Genomic DNA, 26,179 nt, shown 5'->3' with positions numbered 1-26,179 from the left:
GGTACTGATTAATGCAAAGATTAAAATAAAATAAAATAAAAATCGGTCTTAGCCTGGGCCAAGGGGAAAAATAATTTAAAAAAATAAAAAATAAAATAAAAAAATAAATAAAAGCCAATTTGCTGAATTTACCTTTAACTCTATGTTATTATTCAATCAATCAATCAATGTTTATTTATATAGCCCTAAATCACAAATGTCTCAAAGGGCTACACAAATCATTACGACTACAACATCCTCGGAAGAACCCACAAAAGGGCAAGGAAAACTCACACCCAGTGGGCAGGGAGAATTCACATCCAGTGGGACGCCAGTGACAATGCTGACTATGAGAAACCTTGGAGAGGACCTCAAATGTGGGCAGCCCCCCCCCCCCTCTAGGGGACCGAAAGCAATGGATGTCGAGCGGGTCTAACATGATACTGTGAAAGTTCAATCCATAGTGGCTCCAACACAGCCGCGAGAGTTCAGTTCAAAGCGGATCCAAGACAGCAGCGAGAGTCCCGTCCACAGGAAACCATCCCAAGCGGAGGCGGATCAGCAGCGTAGAGATGTCCCCAACCGATACACAGGCGAGCGGTCCATCCTGGGTCCCGACGAGCGGTCCATCCTGGGTCTCGACTCTGGACAGCCAGTACTTCATCCATGGTCATCGGACCGGACCCCCTCCAGAAGGGAGGGGGGGAACAGAGGCAAAAAAGAAAAGAAACGGCAGATCAACTGGTCTAAATAGGTCTATTTAAAGGCTAGAGTATATAAATGAGTTTTAAGGTGAGACTTAAATGCTTCTACTGAGGTAGCATCTCAAACTGTTACCGGGAGGGCATTCCAGAGTACTGGAGCCTGAACGGAAAACGCTCTATAGCCCGCAGACTTTTTTTGGGCTTTAGGAATCACTAATAAGCCGGAGTCCTTTGAACGCAGATTTCTTGCCGGGACATATGGTGCAATACAATCTGCAAGATAGGATGGAGCTAAACCGTGTAGTATTTTATACGTAAGTAGTAAAACCTTAAAGTCACATCTTAAGTGCACAGGAAGCCAGTGCAGGTGAGCCAGTATAGGTATATATGTATGTATATATGTATATAAAGGTATATACAGTATAGGTATATATGTATATAAAGGTATATACAGTACAGGTATATATGTATATAAAGGTATATACAGTATAGGTATATATGTATGTATATATGTATATAAAGGTATATACAGTACAGGCGTAATATGATCAAACTTTCTTGTTCTTGTCAAAAGTCTAGCAGCCACATTTTGTACCAACTGTAATCTTTTAATGCTAGACATGGGGAGACCCGAAAATAATACGTTACAGTAATCGAGACGAGACGTAACAAACGCATGGATAATGATCTCAGCGTCTTTAGTGGACAAAATGGAGCGAATTTTAGCGATATTACGGAGATGAAAGAAGGCCGTTTTAGTAACGCTTTTAATGTGTGACTCAAAGGAGAGAGTTGGGTCGAAGATAATACCCAGATTTTTTACCGAGTCACCTTGTTTAATTATTTTGGTGGTCAAATGTTAGAGTTGTATTATTAAATAGAGGTCGGTGTCTAGCAGGACCGATAATCAGCATTTCCGTTTTTTGGGCGTTAAGTTGCAAAAAATTAGCGGACATCCACTGTTTAATTTCATTAAGACACGCCTCCAGCTGACTACAATCCGGCGTGTTGGTCAGCTTTAGGGGCATGTAGAGTTGGGTGTCATCAGCATAGCAGTGAAAGCTAACACCGTATTTGCGTATGACGTCACCTAGCGGCAGCATGTAGATTAATAATTAATGATATTTATCTTTGTGGAAACACTGATCATCTTAATGATTTCTCACAATAAATATATATTTTTGAAGACATGTTTTAAGTAGGTTAAAATCCAATCTGCACTTTGTTAGAATATATAACAAATTGGACCAAACTATATTTCTAACAAAGACAAATCATTATTTATTCTAGATTTTCCAGAACAAAAATTTTAAAAGAAATTCAAAATACTTTGAAATAAGATTTAAATTTGATTCTACAGATTTTCGACATTTGCCAGAATAATTTTTTTGAATTTTAATCATAAGTTTGAAGAAATATTTCACAAATATTCTTCGTTGAAAAAATCCATCCATCCATCCATCATCTTCCGCTTATCCGAGGTCGGGTCGCGGGGGCAGCAGCCTAAGCAGGGAAGCCCAGACTTCCCTATCTCCAGCCACTTCGTCTAGCTCTTCCCGGGGGATCCCGAGGCGTTCCCAGGCCAGCCGGGAGACATAGTCTTTCCAACGTGTCCTGGGTCTTCCCCGTGGCCTCCTACCAGCTGGACGTGCCCTAAACACATCCCTAGGGAGGCGTTCGGGTGGCATCCTGACCAGATGCCCGAACCACCTCATCTGGCTCCTCTCGATGTGGAGGAGCAGCGGCTTTACGTTGAGCTCCTCCCGGATGGCAGAGCTTCTCACCCTATCTCTAAGGGAGAGCCCCGCCACCCGGCGGAGGAAACTCATTTCGGCCGCTTGTACCCGTGATCTTATCCTTTCGGTCATGACCCAGAGCTCATGACCATAGGTGAGGCTGGGAACGTAGATCGACCGGTAAATTGAGAGCTTTGCCTTCCGGCTCAGCTCCTTCTTCACCACAACGGATCGATACAACGTCCGCATTTCTGAAGACGCCGCACCGATCCGCCTGTCGATCTCACGATCCACTCTTCCCCCACTCGTGAACAAGACTCCTAGGTACTTGAACTCCTCCACTTGGGGCAGGGTCTCCTCCCCAACCCGGAGATGGCACTCCACCCTTTTCCGGGCGAGAACCATGGACTCGGACTTGGAGGTGCTGATTCTCATTCCGGTCGCTTCACACTCGGCTGCGAACCGATCCAGTGAGAGCTGAAGATCCCGGCCAGATGAAGCCATCAGGACTACATCATCTGCAAAAAGCAGAGACCTAATCTCGTGGCCACCAAACCGGAACCCCTCAACGCCTTGACTGCGCCTAGAAATTCTGTCCATAAAAGTTATGAACAGAATGGGTGACAAAGGACAGCCTTGGCGGAGTCCAACCTTCACTGGAAACGTGTCCGACTTACTGCCAGCAATGCGGACCAAGCTCTGACACTGATCATACAGGGAGCGGACTGCCACAATAAGACATTCCGATACCCCATACTCTCTGAGCACTCCCCACAGGACTTCCCGAGGGACACGGTCGAATGCCTTCTCCAAGTCCACAAAGCACATGTAGACTGGTTGGGCAAACTCCCATGCACCCTCAAGAACCCTGCCGAGAGTATAGAGCTGGTCCACAGTTCCACGACCAGGACGAAAACCACACTGTTCCTCCTGAATCCGAGGTTCGACTATCCGGCGAAGCCTCCTCTCCAGTACACCTGAATAAACCTTACCGGGAAGGCTGAGGAGTGTGATCCCACGATAGTTGGAACACACCCTCCGGTCCCCCTTCTTAAAGAGAGGGACCACCACCCCGGTCTGCCAATCCAGAGGTACCGCCCCCGATGTCCACGCGATGCTGCAGAGTCTTGTCAACCAAGACAGCCCCACAGCATCCAGAGCCTTAAGGAACTCCGGGCGGATCTCATCCACCCCCGGGGCCTTGCCGCCGAGGAGCTTTTTAACTACCTCAGCGACCTCAGCCCCAGAAATAGGAGGGACCACCACAGATTCCCCAGGCACTGCTTCCTCATAGGAAGACGTGTTGGTGGGATTGAGGAGGTCTTCGAAGTATTCCCTCCACCGATCCACAACATCCGCAGTCGAAGTCAGCAGAACACCATCCGCACCATACACGGTGTTGATAGTGCACTGCTTCCCCTTCCTGAGGCGCCGTATGGTGGTCCAGAATCGTTTCGAAGCCGTCCGGAAGTCGTTTTCCATGGCTTCCCCGAACTCTTCCCATGTCCGAGTTTTTGCCTCCGCGACCGCTAAAGCTGCACACCGCTTGGCCCGTCGGTACCCGTCCACTGCCTCCGGAGTCCTATGAGCCAAAAGAACCCGATAGGACTCCTTCTTCAGCTTGACGGCATCCCTCACTGCTGGTGTCCACCAACGGGTTCTGGGATTACCGCCACGACAGGCACCAACAACCTTGCGGCCACAGCTCCAATCAGCCGCCTCGACAATAGAGGTTCGGAACATGGTCCACTCGGACTCAATGTCCCGCACCTCCCTCGTGACATGTTCAAAGTTCTCCCGGAGGTGTGAATTGAAACTCTCTCTGACAGGAGACTCTGCCAGACGTTCCCAGCAGACCCTCACAATGCGCTTGGGCCTGCCAGGTCTGTCCGGCATCCTCCCCCACCATCGCAGCCAACTCACCACCAGGTGGTGATCGGTAGAAAGCTCCGCCCCTCTCTTCACCCGAGTGTCCAAAACATAAGGCCGCAAATCCGATGACACAACTACAAAGTCGATCATGGAACTGCGGCCTAGGGTGTCCTGGTGCCAAGTGCACATATGGACACCCTTATATTTGAACATGGTGTTTGTTATCGACAAACTGTGACGAGCACAAAAGTCCAATAACAAAACACCACTCGGGTTTAGATCCGGGCGACCATTCTTCCCAATCACGCCTCTCCAGGTTTCACTGTCGTTGCCAACATGAGCGTTGAAGTCTCCCAGTAGGACAAGGGAATCACCCGGAGGAGCACTTTCCAGTACTCCCTCGAGTGTACCCAAAAAGGGTGGGTATTCTGAACTGCTGTTTGGTGCGTAAGCACAAACAACCGTCAGGACCCGTCCCCCCACCCGAAGGCGAAGGGAAGCTACCCTCTCGTCCACTGGGTTGAACTCAAACGTACAGGCTTTGAGCCGGGGGGCAACCAGAATTGCCACCCCAGCCCGTCGCCTCTCACTGCCGGCAACGCCAGAGTGGAAGAGGGTCCAGTCCCTCTCGAGAGAACTGGTTCCAGAGCCCTTGCTGTGCGTCGAGGTGAGTCCGACTATATCCAGCCGGAACTTCTCTACCTCGCGCACTAGCTCAGGCTCCTTCCCCCCAGTGAGGTGACGTTCCACGTCCCAAGAGCTAGCTTCTGTAGCCGAGGATCGGACCGCCAAGTGCCCTGCCTTCGGCTGCCGCCCAGCTCACAATGCACCCGACCTCTATGGCCCCTCCTATGAGTGGTGAGCCCATTGGAGGGATGACCCACGTTGCCTCTTCGGGCTGTGCCCGGCCGGGCCCCATGGGAACAGGCCCGACCACCAGGCGCTCGCCATCGTGCCCCAACTCCGGGCCTGGCTCCAGAGCGGGGCCCCGGTGACCCACGTCCGGGCGAGGGAAATCTGGGTTCATTTCGTTGTAATTCCATAGAAGTCTTTGAGCTGCTCTTTGTCTGATCACTCACCTAGGACCTGTTTGTCTTGGGAGACCCTACCAGGGGGCATGAAAACCCCCAGACAACATAGCTCCTAGGATCATTGGGACACGCAAACTCCTCTACCACGGTAAGGTAGCAGCTCAGAGAGGAGCGTTGAAAAAATATAATTTAAAAAAAAGGAACAAATTATTAAAGTTATAAAAAGTCAATTTTGTTTAAGAAATTTTTAACACAGTATATATTATATTTGTTGCATGACCAGATAGATTTAACGTTTAAAAGGTATGCAATTTTTTGCAGTATATACCGTTATGTCAATTACGATTTTTGGCTCCCTTCAGATTGTATGATTATACCTTCATAAAAATAAAGGTATAATCACCTCATAATGATACTACACAATTGCCTATGTATTTGATTAATTCATACATTTTACGTAGAAATTGATGGATAATGTGCTTTAAAACCATAAGTCAAGACAAGCAGATATTTAAGTATTTATTTAAAATAAAAAAACATAATTAAATTATATTTTTTGTATTTATGTATTCTAAAAATCATTTATTTATGTATTTATTTTTAAATTTTTTGTATTACTTTTTGCAATGGTTTCACAAAATTATAAAAATGTTTATTCTTTAACATTGCCCTTTTTTTTAGGAAATAAACAATAATTACAATGAATATCATACATTTAAAAAAGAAGCAAATAAGAAAAAAGGAATTGTAAATTAAAATACATGATGGTAGTATAAAAAACATTTCTTTATTTAACATAGACTTTAATATATAAAGTGATTTTTATTTTTGCAAAACAAATGTACCACAGTATGTATTTGTTGCAAGATGACAGCCTAACGTTGTTGTCGTTTGTGGCGCTAGCTGGGAGGCCAGCGCTTGGTCGGAGTGCAGCGTGTCGTGCGGCGCCGGCATGCAGCAACGTCAGCTCCAGTGCAGACAGAGCTTTGGCAACCGCTCCACCATGGTTCATCCCCAGCGTTGTGCCAATCTCACGCCGCCAGAGTCTACACAAGCCTGCCAACTCCAGCTGTGCTCACACTGGGAGGTCAGCTCTGATTGGAGCACGGTGAGTCAACGCTACCGCTTTAATAATAATATTAAAGGGGAACATTATCAGCAGACCTATGCAAGCGTCAATATATACCTTGATGGTGCAGAAAAAAGACCATGTATTATTTTAACCGATTTCCGAACTCTAAATGGGTGAATTTTGGCGAATTAAACGCCTTTCTGTTTATCGGTCATGTGGTGATGACGTCAGAACGTGACGTCTCCGAGGTAACACAGCCGCCATTTTCCTTTTCAACACATTACAAACACCGGGTCTCAGCTCTGTTATTTTCCGTTTTTTCGACTATTTTTTGGAACCTTGGAGACATCATGCCTCGTGGGTGTGTTGTCGGAGGGTGTAACAACACTAACAGGGAGGGATTCAAGTTGCACCACTGGCAAAAAATCTGCCGCCAGACCCCCATTGAATGTACCAGAGTGTCTTCACATTTGACCGGCGATGCTAAGACAGACATGGCACAGAGATGTATGGATAACCTGCAGATGCATTTGCAACCATTAAGTCAACGAAATCACAAAGGTGAGTTTTGTTGATGTTGTTGACTTATGTGCTAATCAGACATATTTGGTCATGGCATGACTGCCAGCTAATCGATGCTAACATGCTACGCTAATCGATGCTAACATGCTATTTACGCTAGCTGTTTGTACATTTGAAACTACATACCCACATTTAATGCGAAACAAACACTTACCAATCGACAGATTTAAGTTACTCCAGTGTCACAAGATGCGAAAGTCCTGATCGTTTGGTCCGCACATTTTACCGGCGATGCTAATAAGGCAGCTATGCTATGGGCCACTTCATTAGGTACACCCACGCTATGGCCGAATAGCGTCAATAGCTATTCGCTCAATAGCTTTAATTTCTTCTTCGATTTCATTTTCGCTATCTGCCTCCATACTCCGACCATGTGTTTCAATACATGCGTAATCTGTTGAATCGCTTAAGCCGCTGAAATCCGAGTCTGAATCCGAGCTAATGTTGCTATATCTTGCTGTGGTAACCGCCATGTTGTTTGCATTGTATGACGTCACAGGGAAATCGATAGTGGTTTCGAAGACAGCGAAAATAAGGCACTTTAGAGCTTTATTTAGGGATATTCCGGGACCGGTAAAATTTTGAAAAAAACTTCAAAAAATACAACAAGCCACTGGGAACTGATATTTATTGTTTTTAACCCTTTTGAAATTGTGATAATGTTCCCCTTTAATAATAAAAATATTAATAATGCTCTCCATTACCTTTTAAAGAAGACTCTGGAGAAGGGACAGGTCAACATTTGCCTCAACATTGAACTCTTTCAGCATTTTAACTTGGCTTTTAGCAGGAAAATAGGATCCTTTCTAAAATGTTGTAAATAAAATATATATATATATATATATATATATATATATATATATTTAAAAAAAATTAAATAATTTTTTTGTTAAAATTTTAGTAAAATATTATTTGTAAGTATAACAATGAAAGTGATACAAATAGTTATATAATACATTTGGGTCATATATAACTACTACCGTATGTAAATATATTCATAAATGCACCTCTAAATCTCAGTTTATACGCAAAAAAATAATATGCAATTACAATGAAATTAAAATAAAGTGAAAATAGCCCAAAATGTTGCTTGTTTTATGTAATATATTACAATTTCTAAAAATAACAATAAAGAATAATGCAATATATGATATTTATTATGTAAATACATATTTAAATAATGTTATTAATACATACGATTCTCACAAATAAATAGTTAACTTATGTAATAGTAAAATAATGTGCAATTATAATAAAATAAAATAAATGGAATAGGTTTATAGTAAAACATGTTTAACGTTTTCAGATGAAACACAATATGAATAATTCAATGTAATCATTTTTAAATACAACAATAACAATAATACAAATAGTTATATAATACATGACGGTTATATGTAATTATTATGTAAATACATAAATAAATATTATCTAACTTTCAAAAAAAATAATTTAGTCTGCTGGTACGTAATGCTAACATAATGATGTACAATTATAATGAAATAAAAAAAATGTGCACATTTTTAATATTTTTTATGATAACATTATATTTATTTATTGTTAAATATAATAATACAACATCATACAAACGGTTATACAATACATGATGGTTATATGTATTTATTATGTAAATACATAATTAAATAATGTTATTAATAGATACAGTTCTCACAAATAGTTAACTTATGTAATAGTAAAATAATGTGCAATTATAATAAAATAAAATAAATTGAATAGGTTTATAGTAAAACATTTTTTAACGTTTTTAGATGAAAAACAATATGAATAATTCAATGTTATCATTTCTAAATACAACAATAACAAAAATACAAATAGTTATATAATACATTACGGTTATATGTAATTATTATGTAAACACATAAATAATTATTCTCTAACTTTCCCCCCCAAAAAATTAAGTCTGCTGGTACGTAATGCTAACATAATGATGTACAATTAGAATGAAATAAAAAAAATATTTTGCAAATTTTTTAATAACATTTTTTATAACATATTTATTAATACAACATCATACAAACAGTTATACAATACATGATGTTTATATGTATTTATTATGTAAATACATTAATAAATATTCTAATTCTTATTAAAAAAAGTTAACTCTGTTGGTATGTAATAGTAAAATAATAATGTGCAATTAAGATGAAATAAAAATTAAAAACATATTTGACACGTTTTTAAATTGAAAGAAATCTATTACTGAAAGAATGTTATTGTTTTTAAATATAGGAATACATAATAATTAAAATATTTATATGATACATTATGGTTCTAAGTAATCATTGTGTAAATTAATAAATTTGTTAATATTATTAGTTAAATAAGGTTCTCATAAATAAATAAGTCAGTTGATTCATAAGAGTAAAAAAATTATGTGTAATTATAATGCAATAAAATTCAAGTGAAAAGGTGTACAGTAAAATGTTTTGCATGTTTTAAGTAAAAAAAATATGTACAGTAAGAATGTTATTTCTAAATATAACAATAAAACAATACAAATAAACGATACATCATGGTTGTGTGTGAATAGATACATTAACAAATACATTAAATAAGGTTCTCATAAATAAATAGTTAAGTCAGTTGATACATAAGAGTAAAATAATGACATGTAATTATAATGAAATTAAAAAAAGTGAAAAGGTGTACAGTAAAATAATTAGCAAACAAAAAATATATATGTACAGCAAAAATGTTATCATTTGTAAACATAATACAAATAATATATGATACCTTACGGTTGTATGTGATTATTATGTAAATACATATACAAATATATTGATAATAACAGTAACAAATGTATGAGGTTCTCATAAATAAATAAATAATACAGTAAAAAAAAACAATGTGCAATTGTACTAAAAAAAAAATGAAGTGCAAAAGATGTTAGTAAATTGGTATATTTTTTTAAATACAATAATAAACCATATCACGATAGGCATGTTGTACATTTTTTAATTTATAAATTAAATATATATGCAGATTTAAATTCTTATAAAGACACTTTTATGTGTTGTATGATAACATTCATACATGGAATGGACTCTCACATTATTTATTCATGCAACAATTCAGTAATTGTACCCACTCTGCATCCACCGTGGAATGGGGTTGCCTAGGATGTCTTCTTTTTCCCCAGATGTGGTCTTTGGAGTTTTTCTTTGTCCAGGTGTGGATTTCGATCAGGGGATGTGGTTGTGGGTTTGTGACGAGGCACTGGTCACTCAGGACTGTATGAAAACATTTTGATTGGTTCCAATAATCATGAAAAGCCAGTATTAGTGTAACGTCCAACAGAGGATGCGGTTCTAGCAATACTCCACATTTAAGTGTGTGTGCTAAATGCTGGTCCTGATGATGTTGGTGTTGGTGGCTCTCCAGTGCTCAGTGGACTGCGGGCTGGGCAGTAGGACAAGGAGCGTGCGTTGCGTCAGTGATCAAGGCAGCGTCGTCAGCGATAAAGAATGCAACTCCAGGATCCAGCCGATGGGGAGCGAGGAGTGCAACATGGGGCCCTGCGTGACCAACTGGTACTCGTCCGCCTGGTCCAGCACGGTCAGTAACGCCGGCACGGGGCCGCCTGAAACGCCGCCGTGGTTCTTAAGCGGCTGCTCTGCTTTGTCCCGCAGTGCTCGGCACAATGTGGTCCAGGCGTGCAGAAGCGGGAGGTGGTGTGTCTGACACGCGGGGGCCTCCGAGAGGGCGAGGGAGGCGGGGCCTGTGTCGGGGACAAACCGGCGGAGATGAAAGCCTGCAACGGGGGTCCGTGTGTGTCCATCACCATGTGGTACAGCAGCCCATGGACGCAGGTAACACTTTTCTTTCATACCATATCCTAGGGGTGTAACGGTACACAAAAATTTCGGTTCGGTACGTACCTCGGTTTAGAGGTCACAGTTCGGTTCATTTTTGGTACAGTAAGGAAACAACAAAATATACATTTTTGGGTTATTTATTTACCAAATTTATAAATGATGGCTTTATCCTTTTAACAATGGGAACACTAGAATAATTCTGCTCAGATTAAATAAAATGAAAAAAAAATTATTCTACATATAAAAAGTGCAACATTAAACAGTTTCAAGTCAACTCATCATGCTTAATTTATTACAGCTTTTGGGAAGCCTGTAGTTGATTTTTATTATGTAAATGTTATATTTTTATCAACATGTGATAGCAGGGACCCTGCCATTCAAAACTAGGCTGCTCCATTACTAATGATTAATGTAACTATAGCTGAAAAAATAGTACAATAGCAATAGGAGAGACAATTCATCCCTGAACACCATGGAGTTCAAGTGAAATAACAGACAGACAGGGCTTTGCTGCCCCACACACACACACACACACACACGGACGGTATAGCTCGTTTGGTATAGTGGCCGTGCCAGCAACTTGAGGGTTCCAGGTTCGATTTACAATTGCAATAGGAGAGACTATTCATCCATCCCTAAACACAATGGAATTCAATTAAATAACAGACAGACAGGGTTTTGCTGCTCCTAACACACACACACACACACGCACACACAGCAAAATAAGCTAACGTTATGCTAAAAGCTAATTAGCCTTCATCTCAAGCATATACTGTGAGCAAGCTGAGCTGCAGTTTAAGTTTCTAGAAGGTCAACGGGCTCATAGTGATGTTTGTAATAGTTGTGACTGGGAAGTGTTTAGTATAATTTGGGTAGAGTCCGCTCCTCCCCTGCTTAACAAATATCTCTGCTCGATGCTGAAGCATTGACTACATCGCTCTGAAGTCTGAATACGCACTGCTGATTGTCTGTTACATCGCTCTGAATACGCACTGCTGATTGGCTTTGTATGTAACCAATCAGATGGTTGTGTGGGCGGGACAATGAGACAGAGGCTGAAAGCAGAGCAGCTTGTGAAGACTTCTGCTTACAAACTCGTTCGGTACGCCCGCGTGCCGAACCGAAACACCCATACCGCAACGGTTCGATACAAATACACGTACCGTTACACCCCTAATATATACGTATGTAAGTGTATATATGTGTGTATATGTATATATATATATATATATGTATGTACATGTATATATGAGTGTATCTATGTATATAGGTGTTATATATGTAAATATATGTGTATATATGTATATATATATAGGTGTATATATATGTACATGTATTAATATATACATATATTTGTTTATTAATACATGTAACTTTATATATTTTTTCATGTGAACAATTATTAATATATATATATATATACACATACATATATATATATATGTATTAATACATGTAACTTTTTATATTTTTTCAAGTTAACTATTATTAATATATATATATATATATATATATATGGCTTCACGGTGGAAGAGGGGTTAGTTCGTCTGCCTCACAATACGAAGGTCCTGCAGTCCTGAGTTCAAATCCAGACTCGGGATCTTTCTGTGTGGAGTTTGCATGTTCTACCCGTGAGTGCGTGGGTTCCCTCCGGGTACTCCGGCTTCCTCCCACTTCCAAAGACATGCACCTGGGGATAGGTTGATTGGCAACACTAAATGGTCCCTAGTGTGTGAATGTGAGTGTGAATGTTGTCTGTCTATCTGTGTTGGCCCTGCGATGAGGTGGCGACTTGTCCAGGGTGTACCCCGCCTTCCGCCCGATTGTAGCTGAGATAGGCGCCAGCGCCCCCCGCGACCCCAGAAGGGAATAAGCGGTAGAAAATGGTTGGATGGATATATATATATACACACACATGCATATAGGTGTATATATGTATATGTACATGTATTAATATATATATATATATTTATATTTATAAATTTAAAAAAATTTAATTATGCTGCTCAGCTTCATTTAACTCTGACTCCTTTTCTAGTTTAGTTGTGCAAAAAACAACTGGGACTTGGATCCCATGGTTGACTCAAAAGAGCCGTTCAAAAGACATGACTCATTCGCGAATGTCACGTCTTTAATTGCTAGTTTGGGTTATGTGGACATGACCAAGTTCTACTACAATGCCACAAAAGGGCTTGTAATCCACGTCCCGCTTCATGACCGAGCGCTTTTCTTGTTCCAGTGCAACGTGCCGTGTGGAAATGGAACTCAGCGAAGAGAAGTCATTTGTGTCCAGAGGAGCGGGAACGATTTCACGGTGGTCCCGTCTGCGGAATGTGTTCAGATGGACAAACCCTCAGCTGTGCAGGAGTGTGAGATGGGAGCCTGTCAATCGCAGTGGTTCACTACAGAGTGGAGTGCGGTAAGTTTACAGCAATAATATTCACTGTATTGCAGTATTCTAGAAAACATGTCAGTCCCAGTTTTCTTGCCCCCAACTAATATACCTCTCAAAATGTCCATCATGTGTTCTTATTGAATCTACTTTTCAGTTTTCTTCTGGTGCGTGTGTGAAGTTGTTATAATGGAAAATATTATAATAGCCCTGACATTTGTCTGTGCTGGAAAATGTTGCTTTGTGTCATTACCTTTATTTTTTTTAAACTTATTCTGATATACATTTTCTGACTTGTGATGTCATCTACCTTTGTCCAAATATTATATTTTAATGTTATTGTTTTAATATATAATATATATTATATATTACTACCGGAAGTAGCAGACAATGTGCGCGTGACGTCACGGGTTGCGGAGCTCCTCACATCCTCACATTTTTGACAATCATGGCCACCAGCAGCAAGAGCGATTCGGACCGAGAAAGCTCCGATTTCCCCATTAATTTGAGCGAGGATGAAAGATTTGTGGATGAAGAAAGTTAGAGTGAAGCACTAGAAAAAAAATGCGACGGCAGTGGGAGCGATTCAGATGTTATTAGACACATTTACTAGGATCATTCTGGAAAACCCCATATCTGCTAATTGTGTGACTAGTGTTTTAGTGATATTAAATAGTCATACATGAAAGTCAGAGGGGTGTGGTGACCGCCAGTGTCTCTGATGGAGGCCATGGAGGAGCCAAGAAAGTCGCAGCTGCTGCAGGAGGACGCAACCTCCGCTCATGTCTCCGGTAAGAGCCGACTTATTACCACAATTTTCTCACCAAAACCTGCCGGTTGACATGTGGTAGAGAAACATGTTCGCTTGACCGCTCTGTTCCATATTAAAGCTTCACAACAAACACAGAAACACCGGCTGTGTTTCGGTCGCTAAAGGCAGCTGCAATCCACCGCTTTCCACCAACAGCATTCTTCTTTGACGTCTCCATTATTAATTGAACAAATTGCAAAAGATTCAGCAACACAGATGTCCAAAATACTGTGTAAAATAACGACACAAACACATGTCATCATTCCGCGACGTTTTCAAAAGGACACATCGCGGGAAATTTAAAATTGCCATTTAGTAAACTAAAAAGGCGGTATTGGCATGTGTTGCAATGTTAATATTTCATCATTGATATATAAACTATCAGACTGCGTGGTCGCTAGTAGTGGCTTTCAGTAGGCCTTTAATGAGTAAAAGATGCAGTGTTATTTTCCTATGTAATACTTCACACAGGTTCTTACTATCAGCATCAATGTGCAGCATTTACTGAGCAGCCTTTTGTGTTGGTCAGTGCTCGCGCTCGTGTGGGAGGGGCCTCCAGATGAGGGAGGTGCGCTGCCTGACCCCAGACAGGAAGCACGCGCCCAACTGTGACGCCAACGCCAGGCCCGAACAGGAACAAACCTGCAACACCTCGCCTTGCAGCCCACACGTCACAGGTGGCTTTGCATGCTCGCACGCAACATTAACACTCATGGACAGATGTAGGTCCGTTCACGTACAAACAACATGTAAACTGTCCTTCCTCATACACGCACCTTGTGTAGGTCCATTCATGTACACGTCTTATAAATAACTGTTCAGTCTTATTCATACACACACACACACACAAGATGGAAACATCTTTGTCCTTTTGTGTGTCCATTCACGTATTTTTGTTAAATTTTGTGCGTCCATCCACACACGTTCATTGACACTCACACCTGATCTAAACCTTTTTGTTAGCTGTTGTCTATCAATGCACACAATATGTTTGTCTATTCTTACTCACATAATGGAAACTTCTTGCTAACATTCCCGCACACATATTGTCAACATACTGTATGTCCACGCACACACACGTTAGGAAACTATATTGTATGTCCATACACATATTTTAAAAAATACTGTATGTCCATTCACATACACAACATCTAAACTGTGCTTCCACATGCACACACTTTGTGTAGACGTGTAGGTCCTTTCGTGTACACGTCTGATAAATAACTGTTTAGTCATATTCATACTCACATAATGGAAACATCTTTGTCCTTTTGTGTGTCCATTCACGTATTTTTTTTTACTTTTGTGTGTCCATCCACACATTTGTTTTTACTTTTGTGTGTCCATCCACACACGCTCATTGACACTCACACCTGATCTAAACCTTTGTGTTAGCTGTTGTCTATCAATGCACACAATATTTTTGTCCATTCTTACTCACATAATGTAAACTTCTTGCTAATATTCCCACACACATATTGTAAATATACTGTATGTCCATTCACATTAGGAAACTATACTGTATGTCCATTCACGTACAAACAACATGTAAACTGTCCTTCCACATACACGCACCTTGTGTAGACGTGTAGGTCCAATCATGTACACGTCTTATAAATAACTGTTTAGTCTTTTTCCTACACACATGATAGAAACATATTTGTCCTTTTGTGTGTCCATTCACGTATTTTTGTTTAATTTTGTGTGTCCATCCACACACGTTTATTGACACTCACACCTGATCTAAACCTTTGTGTTAGCTGTTGTCTATCAATGCACACAATATTTTTGTCTATTCTTACTCACATAATGGAAACTTCTTGCCAACATTCCCACACACATATTATAAATATACTGTATGTCCATTTACATACACATTAGGAAACTATACTGTATGTCCATACACATGTTTAAAAAAAATACTGTTTGTCCATTCACATACACACATGTACACTGTCCTTCCACATACACGCACCTTGTATAGACATGTGTAGGTCCATTCATGTACGCGTCTTATAAATAACTGTTCAGTCTTATTCATACACACACACACGATGGAATCATCTCTATTTCCTTTTGTGTGTCCATTCATGTGTTCGTGTTTACTTTTGTGTGTCCATCCACACACGCTCATTGACACTCACACCTGATCTAAACTTTTGTGTTAGCTGTTGTCTATCAATGCACACAATATTTTTGTCTATTCTTACTCACATAATGGAAACTTCTTGCTAACATTCCCACACACATATTGTAAGTATACTGTATGTCCACTCACACACACATTAGGAAACTATACTGTATGAGTATGTCCATACACATATTTTTAAAATACTATGTCCATTCACATACACACAACATGTAAACTGTCCTTCCACATACACGCACCTTGTGTAGACATGTAGGTCCATTCATGTACACGTCTCATAAATAACTGTTCAGTCATATTCATACAAACACACACACGATGTAAACATATTTGTCCTTTTGTGTGTCCATTCACATATTTTTGTTAAATTTTGTGCGTCCATCCACACACGTTCATTGACACTCACACCTGATCTAAACTTTTGTGTTAGCTGTTGTCTATCAATGCACACAATATGTTTGTCTATTCTTACTCACATAATGGAAACTTCTTGCTAACATTCCCACACACATATTATAAATATACTGTATGTCCATTCACATACACATTAGGAAACTATACTGTATGTCCATACACATAATTCAAAAAATACTGCATGTCCATTCACATACACAACATCTAAACTGTGCTTCCACATGCACGCACTTTGTGTAGACGTGTAGGTCCTTTCATGTACATGTCTTATAAATAACTGTTCAGTCATATTCATACTCACACACAAGATGGAAAAATCTTTGTCCTTTTGTGTGTCCATTGACGTATTTTTGTTAAATTTTGTGTGTCCATCCACACACGTTTATTGACACTCACACCTGATCTAAACTTTTGTGTTAGCTGTTGTCTATCAATGCACACAATATGTTTGTCTATTCCAACTCACATAATGGAAACTTCTTGCTACCATTCCCACACGCATATTGTAAATATACTGTATGTCCACTCACATACACATTAGGAAACTATATTGTATGTCCATACACATATTTTAAAAAACACTGTATGTCCATTCACATACACAACATCTAAACTGTGCTTCCACATACACGCACTTTGTGCAGACGTGTAGGTCCTTTCATGTACACGTCTTATAAATAACTGTTTAGTCATATTCATACACACATAATGGAAACATCTTTGTCCTTTTGTGTGTCCATTCACGTATTTTTTTTTACTTTTGTGTGTCCATCCACACATTTGTTTTTACTTTTGTGTGTCCATCCACACACGCTCATTGACACTCACACCTGATCTAAACCTTTTTGTTAGCTGTTGTCTATCAATGCACATGATATTTTTGTCCATTCTTACTCACATAATGGAAACTTCTTGCTACCATTCCCACACACATATTGTAAATATACTGTATGTCCACTCACATACACATTAGGAAACTATAATGTATGTCCATACACATATGTTTAAAAAAATACTGTTTGTCCATTCACACACACACATGTACACTGTCCTTCCACATACACACACCTTGTATAGACATGTGTAGGTCCATTCATGTACACGTCTTATAAATAACTGTTCAGTCTTATTCATACACAAACACACGATGGAATCATCTCTTTGTCCTTTTGTGTGTCCATTCATGTATTCATATTTACTTTTGTGTGTCCATCCACACACGCTCTTTGACACTCACATCTGATCTAAACTTTTGTGTTAGCTGTTGTCTATCAATGCACACAATGTTTGTCTATTGTAACTCACATAATGGAAACTTCTTGCTAACATTCCCACACACATATTGTAAATATACTGTATGTCCACTCACATACACATTAGGAAACTTTACTGTATGAGTATGTCCATACACATATTTTTAAAATACTATGTCCATTCACATACACACAACATGTAAACTGTCCTTCCACATACACGCACCTTGTGTAGACGTGTAGGTCCATTCATGTACACGTCTCATAAATAACTGTTCAGTCATATTCATACAAACACACACACGATGTAAACATATTTGTCCTTTTGTGTGTCCATTCACGTATTTTTGTAAAATTTTGTGTGTCCATCCACACACGTTCATTGACACTCACACCTGATCTAAACTTTTGTGTTAGCTGTTGTCTATCAATGCACACAATATGTTTGTCTATTCTTACTCACATAATGGAAACTTCTTGCTAACATTCCCACACACATATTATAAATATACTGTATGTCCATTCACATACACATTAGGAAACTATACTGTATGTCCATACACATATTTAAAAAAATACTGTATGTCCATTCACATACACAACATCTAAACTGTGCTTCCACATGCACGCACTTTGTGTAGACGTGTAGGTCCTTTCATGTACTTATCTTATAAATAACTGTTTAGTCATATTCATACACACATAATGGAAACATCTTTGTCCTTTTGTGTGTCCATTCACGTATTTTTTTTTTTACTTTTGTGTGTCCATCCACACATTTGTTTTTACTTTTGTGTGTCCATCCACACACGCTCATTGACACTCACACCTGATCTAAACCTTTGTGTTAGCTGTTGTCTATCAATGCACACAATATTTTTGTCCATTCTTACTCACATAATGTAAACTTCTTGCCAACATTCCCACACACATATTGTAAATATACTGTATGTCCATTCACATACACATTAGGAAACTATACTGTATGCCCGTTCACATACGCACAACATGTAAACTGTCCTTCCACATACACGCACATTGTGTAGACATGTGTAGGTCCATTCATGTACACGTCTTGTAAATAACTGTTCAGTCATATTCACACACATGATGGAAACATCTTTGTCGTTTTGTGTGCCCATTCACGTATTTGTGTTTGCTTTTGTGTGTCCATCCACACACGCTCATTGACACTCACACCTGATTTAAACCTTTGTGTTAGCTGTTGTCTATCAATGCACACAATATTTTTGTCTATTCTTACTCACATAATGGAAACGTCTTGCTAACATTCCCACACACATATTGTAAATATACTGTATGTCCACTCACATACACATTAGGAAACTATACTGTATGTCCATACACATATGTTTTTAGATACTGTTTGTCCATTCATTTACACACAATATATAAACTGTCCTTCCACATACACGCACCTTGTGTAGACATGTGTCGGTCCATTCCTGTACACATCTTATAAATAACTGTTCAGTCTTATTTATACACAAACACACGATGGAATCATCTCTTTGTCCTTTTGTGTGTCCATTCATGTGTTCGTATTTACTTTTGTGTGTCCATCCCCACACGTTTATTGACACTCACACCTGATCTAAACCTTTGTGCCAGCTGTTGTCTATCAATGCACACAATATTTTTGTCCATTCTTACTCACATAATGGAAACTTCTTGCTACCATTCCCACACACATATTATAAATATACTGTATGTCCACTCACATACACATTAGGAAACTATAATGTATGTCCATACACATATGTTTAAAAAAATACTGTTTGTCCATTCACATACACACATGTACACTGTCCTTCCACATACACACACCTTGTGTAGGCATGTGTAAGTCCATTCATGTACACATCTTATAAATAACTGTTCAGTCTTATTTATACACAAACACACGATGGAATCATCTCATTGTCCTTTTGTGTGTCCATTCATGTGTTCGTATTTACTTTTGTGTGTCCATCCACACACGCTCATTGACACTCACACCTGATCTAAACCTTTGTGCTAGCTGTTGTCTATCATTGCACACAATATTTTTGTCCATTCTTACTCACATAATGGAAACTTCTTGCTACCATTCCCACACACATATTGTAAATATACTGTATGTCCACTCACATACACATTAGGAAACTATACTGTATGTCCATTCACATACGCACAACATGTAAACTGTCCTTCCACATACACGCACCTTGTGTAGACGTGTAGGTCCATTCATGTACACGTCTTATAAATAACTGTTCAGTCTTATTCATACACACATGATAGAAACATCTTTGTCCTCTTGTGTTTCCATTCACGTATTTTTGTTTAATTTTGTGTGTCCATCCCCACACGTTTATTGACACTCACACCTGATCTAAACTTTTGTGTTAGCTGTTGTCTATCAATGCACACAATATTTTTGTCTATTCTTAGTCACATAATGGAAACTTCTTGCTAACATTCCACACACATATTATAAATATACTGTATGTCCACTCACATACACATTAGGAAACTATATAGTATGTCCATACACATATTTAAAAAAATACTGTATGTCCATTCACATACACAACATCTAAACTGTGCTTCCACATACACGCACTTTGTGTAGACGTGTAGGTCCTTTCATGTACACGTCTTATAAATAACTGTTTAGTCATATTCATACACAAAAAATTGAAATATCTTTGTCCTTTTGTGTGTCCATTCACGTATTTTTTTTTACTTTTGTGTGTCCATCCACACATTTGTTTTTACTTTTGTGTGTCCATCCACACATTTGTTTTTACTTTTGTGTGTCCATTCACACACGCTCATTGACACTCACACCTGATCTAAACCTTTGTGTTAGCTGTTGTCTATCAATGCACACAATATTTTTGTCCATTCTTACTCACATAATGTAAACTTCTTGCTAATATTCCCACACACATATTATAAATATACTGTATGTCCATTCACATACACATTAGGAAACTATACTGTATGCCCATACACATACGCACAACATGTAAACTGTCCTTCCACATACATGCACCTTGTGTAGACGTGTAGGTCCATTCATGTACACGTCTTATAAATAACTATTCAGTCTTATTCATACAAACACACACACGATGTAAACATCTTTGTCCTTTTGTGTGTCCATTCACGTATTTTTGTTTTTACTTTTGTGTGTCCATCCACACACGTTTATTGACACTCACACCTGATTTAAACCTTTGTGTTAGCTGTTGTCTATCAATGCACACAATATGTTTGTCCATTCTTACTCACATAATGGAAACTTCTTGCTACCATTTCCACACACATATTGTAAATATAATGTATGTCCACTCACATACACATTAGGAAACTATATTGTATGTCCATACGCATATTTTAGAAATACTGTTTGTCTATTCACTTACACACAACATGTAAACTGTCATTCCACATACACGCACCTTCTGTAGACATGTGTAGGTCCATTCATGTACACGTCTTATAAATAACTGTTCAGTCATATTCACACACACACACGATGTAAACATCTTTGTCCATTCACAAATTCGTGTTTACTTTTGTGTGTCCATCCACACACACTCATTCACACACACACCTGATCTAAACCTGTGTTTTTATTCTCGCATGCATAATGTAAGTAGCTGTTGTCTATTCACGCACACAATATTTTTGTCTATTCTTACTCACATAATGGAAACTTCTTGCTACCATTCCCACACACATATTGTAAATATACCGTATGTTCATTCACATATACATTAGGAAACTATACTGTATGTCCATACACATATTGTAAATATACCGTATGTTCATTCACATACACTTTTTGTAGATATACTGTATGTACGTTCACATACACATATTGTGTATGTATACTGTATGTACGTTCATATACACGTATTGTGTATATATACACTGAATGTCCTATCACATATTGTAAATATACTGTATGTACGTTCACATATACGTATTGTGTATGTATACTGTATGTTCATTCACATACTGTAAATATACTACATGTACGTTCACATACACGTATTGTGTATATATACTGTACGTCCATTCACATACACAAATTGTATATACAGTGTATGTCCATTCACACACACGTACTGTACATTGTAAATTATACTGTATGTCCGTTCACATACATATATTGTAAATTTACTGCATGTCTGTCCCTTCACATACACAAGTATTGTGAATATACTGTTTGTCCATCCACGTACACATATATTTGGAATATACAGTTTGTCCATCAACATACACATATATTTTGAATATACGGTTTGTCCATTCACATACACATATTATAAATGTACTGTATGTCCATCCACATACACATATTGTCAATGTACGATATCTCTGTCCCTTCACATACACATATATTGTGAATATACTGTTTGTCCATTCACATACACATACTGTAAAGGTACTGTATGTTCATTCACATACACATATTAAAAATGTACTGTATGTCTGTCCATTCACATACACATGTTATAAATGTACTGTATGTCTGTCCATTCACATACACATGTTATAAATGTACTGCATGTCTGTCCATTCACATACACATATTATAAATGTACTGCATGTCTGTCCCTTCACATACACATGTTATAAATGTACTGCATGTCTGTCCCTTCACATACACATGTATTGTAAATATACGGTTTGTCCATCCACATACACATATATTGTGTATATACTGTTTGTCCATCCACATACACATATATTGCGAATATACTGTTTGTCCATTCACATACACATAGTGTGAACATCTTCCTGTTCATGTATACGGTACACAAAATATAAAGATCTGTCTGTCCGTTCACTTCCAAACATAATGTAAACATATTTCTGTCTATTTACAAACGCAGAAAGTGTTCACGATACCAAAATATTAGTAATTGATTCAATACACATCAACGTAAATGCAAACATGTCTCTCGCCACATACTCATCACCTTGACAACTGCTTGTCCATTCACACACACTGCTTTGTTGTCTGTCCATTCACGCGCCCTGTACATATTCCTTGTCGCCCCGGCCAGACGAGAACTGCAGGGACCGCCGGCACAACTGCGTGATGGTGGTCCAGGCCCGACTCTGCGTCTACTCCTACTACAAGAGCGTGTGCTGCGCCTCCTGCACGCACAGCGCCCAGCGTGCAAAGAGACACTGACCGGGGGGTCAAAGGTCGCGGGGGGGCAGAGTAGAGAGCGCCGGTCTCGCATTCAGTCAAGGTGTGAACACTTTTGCAGCGTGTCAGGTGAGACCCGACCTCCTTCCACATCGCTTTGGAGACAGTCCTCCTCACCTCCCGGGATCTCACACGGTGGAGGCGTGTCACGCACGCCAGGGGGGGGGGGGGGCTCTTGGGGCACTGAACGATTCCTGGGGTGACGATTTGATTCAAAGCGATTCGTTCAATGTATTATCCCAATGCTTTTTTGTCCACCAAGTGCAACCTCAAAAAGCACTTTTCTCTCCAAGTACCACCTTAATGACCAACATCAAAATACAGTAGCGTACTGGGCCTAAGTAATCATTAAAAAAAAAAGGCAATTTAATATTTTGGCCACATATTTTGAACAGTAACACTGTGTTTGAATATTTAAATAAGTGACTCTTTGGCTACCACTAGTTTGAGAATCACGGTATTCTTTGGTATTATAATTATAGTGAAGCTTTTTTGCAAAACAGGTACTGGTTAGAAAAGCTTGTTCTGGTTGCACTGAGATGCCTAGAAATGTATTTGTAAAAATAGATTTTTAGCTTAAATATATTTTTTGAAACCGATGAATAAGAATCGCAATTCAAATGCACGCCACTCCCTCTGAAACGAGGCACAAAGTGTGCGCGAGGACCTAGCGGACTAGGTCTGCAGTACTGTAGGTTCAGTATTCCTTCATTCAGCCACATTGGCTTGACGCTCGACGACTCTCGATGTTTGTTTGCCAAAAAAAAAAAAGCTCCCTTTGCCCGTAAGTTGAGTACAGTTTGTTCAAAACCACCAAAGTACAGTACTGTGGTGAGGGTGGCAGGAAGTGACCAAATATAGGCAGAAGGAAGCAGGATGTTAACACACCACACATGAATTACATAGAGTAGTTGGAGTGTGATGATAATTACACTATTATAAGTCTACAGCAGGGGTGTCCAAAGTGCGGCCCGAGCTCATTTTTTTATCGTCCGGCGGGTACAGATGGGTAGTGTTCTCATTAACCGTAGCAATATTTAGCGTGTGTTAATAAATATAAATAGTTTTTGATATTAATATCACATTTTTATTGCAGCATTTAAAAATGAGCTGATGATGATAACTCTTGTCCAGTTGTTACATCTTGTTTTATTATCATTTGCAAGTATGACATGAAGTTGTAAATACAGTTGCAAGTCCAAGACGTTAGATGGCAGTAATGTATAGTTTATGGTGTGTTTTGTTGTTGCGCCCTACAAAGTGTTAATACTGATTGTGACGCCCGTCTTAGTTGTAGTTTTCATTAACAAAATGTAAAAATCGCCATGTAAAATCGCTAATGCTAATCAATAGCAAAGCCAATGAGTATTAGCATCAAGTCAGCGGGTGTTTTTTTGGGGGGAAATGTGGAACTTTACTCACGTTGAGGCATTTTTTGAATCCGTTGCTTTGTTGGCATTGAGAAATTGCAACAATTTTGGCTGTGTCCGCTCTCAGTGCTGCTGGAGTGATCGCCAAGCGCTGTAAGTGTTTTGATTGTGACGCACATCTTAGTTGTAGTTTTCATTAACAAAATGTAAAAATCGCCATGTAAAATCGCTAATGCTAATCAATAGCAAAGCCAATGAGTATTAGCATCAAGTCAGCGGGTGGGTTTTTTTTTGTAAATGTGGAACTTTACTCACTTTGAGGCATTTTTTGAATCCGTTGCTTTGTTGGCATTGAGAAATTGCAACAATTTTGGCTGAGTCCGCTCTCAGTGCTGCTGGAGTGATGATCACCAAGCGCCGCAGTCGGAAAAACGGGTGTGACGTCACGACCCAACCCAAAAAAAAAAATAACGGATTTGGAACCCATCCCTACAATTGAAAAATATTACAAAGGAAAAGCATAAAGAGTGGAATAAAAGAGCAAATGTAACGGGTAAATGTCGCAGTTTTGACTTTAATAACACAAAGCTGGTTTTACATTTAAAACTGGCATAAAAATGTATAATCTGATCTGAAGTTGCAAGTAAAAATCATATATATTAATATATGACTTAGTTCTAAAACTTTTATGATTGAGCTTCTATCATGAAGTTGTTCAAAAATAATAATGAATCAAAATCAAGGTTATGAATTATTGACCTATTGAAAGCTCAAATGACTTCACATCAAATATTACACTTTGGGCATTGGGGGGGTATTGGATATTTTGTGTTTTCGCCATAAAAAAACAGGTTTTCTTTAACAAAAATGGCATAAACTGGACTGGTAAAATCACGGCACGATAACTTAAAAATAGAGACAACTTCAGATTCTTTGTTTAAAAATAGAACAAGCACATTCTGAAATTGACCAAATCATAATGTTGTTGTTTTTTTACATTTACATGTTGCGGTTAATAGTATTCTATCTTTATTTGCCTTACATGATGTGATCATGTTCATCAGTCAACTCATTGGTGTTAATTTTCAATCTACCAAGATAAAATTACAGGATGTTATTTGTGTAGTTTGATCATTTTCTCGACTGGTGCACTAACGTGTTGTTGTTTTTTTACGTATGTAACATCAACAAACAATTGCTATTGTGACATCTAGTGGACAGATTTAGAACAGCAGTTTCTTTCATTCAAAAATTTCGGCTCATTTTTATACTTAGCAAACTCATCCCTTGGGTCCTACGTTTGACACCCCCAGCATAAACTATTAAAAATAATTCAAGTTTTGTCAACGGTAGATCTACTGTTGTAGACATTGTAATGTTGAAAGTTAAAAGAAATAAAGAGTACATGACTTATATTTAACTTCAATGACTCGGACCTTTACAGTCACCTAAATTGAGGACAGCCCCAAATGGTTCAAATAAATATTGTAGTCGATTTGGAAATGAAAAATATAAAAGTTCCATTTGTCAGTTTTGGACACCCCTGTTCTGTTTCATGTTCCACCCCTTTAAGGGGAACTGCTCCTTTTTATTTTTTTGCCTATCGTTCACAATTATAATGCAACACAATAGCACATGTCTTTTTTTTTTTAGGATTTTAAAGATGGTAAAAAAAAACGCTTGATAGATGTGACTAATGGAAGTCAGTGTTGTTATATTCATAGCCTCCATTAAAGTTGTAT

General features: G+C 38.9%; 1 protein-coding gene across 1 annotated transcript in view; it reads left to right on the top strand.

The window, feature by feature from the left end:
* The window catches only part of adamtsl4 (ADAMTS-like 4), a 197,998-nt gene that overhangs the window by 170,701 nt on the left and 1,118 nt on the right, over window positions 1-26,179 (top strand). The window contains exons 12-17 of the mRNA XM_061881651.1: window positions 6,226-6,430; window positions 10,379-10,552; window positions 10,627-10,806; window positions 13,052-13,231; window positions 14,545-14,692; window positions 22,919-26,179. The exon at window positions 22,919-26,179 is cut by the window's right edge and continues 1,118 nt beyond it. Coding sequence (XP_061737635.1) covers window positions 6,226-6,430; window positions 10,379-10,552; window positions 10,627-10,806; window positions 13,052-13,231; window positions 14,545-14,692; window positions 22,919-23,049 — 1,018 coding nt within the window. The 3' untranslated portion in view covers window positions 23,050-26,179. The remainder of the gene's footprint in view (window positions 1-6,225; window positions 6,431-10,378; window positions 10,553-10,626; window positions 10,807-13,051; window positions 13,232-14,544; window positions 14,693-22,918) is intronic.

Source organism: Nerophis ophidion, linkage group LG21 (assembly GCF_033978795.1).
Source record: "Nerophis ophidion isolate RoL-2023_Sa linkage group LG21, RoL_Noph_v1.0, whole genome shotgun sequence".
NCBI lineage: Eukaryota > Metazoa > Chordata > Actinopteri > Syngnathiformes > Syngnathidae > Nerophis > Nerophis ophidion.
This window is presented reverse-complemented; position numbering and strand designations above follow the sequence as displayed.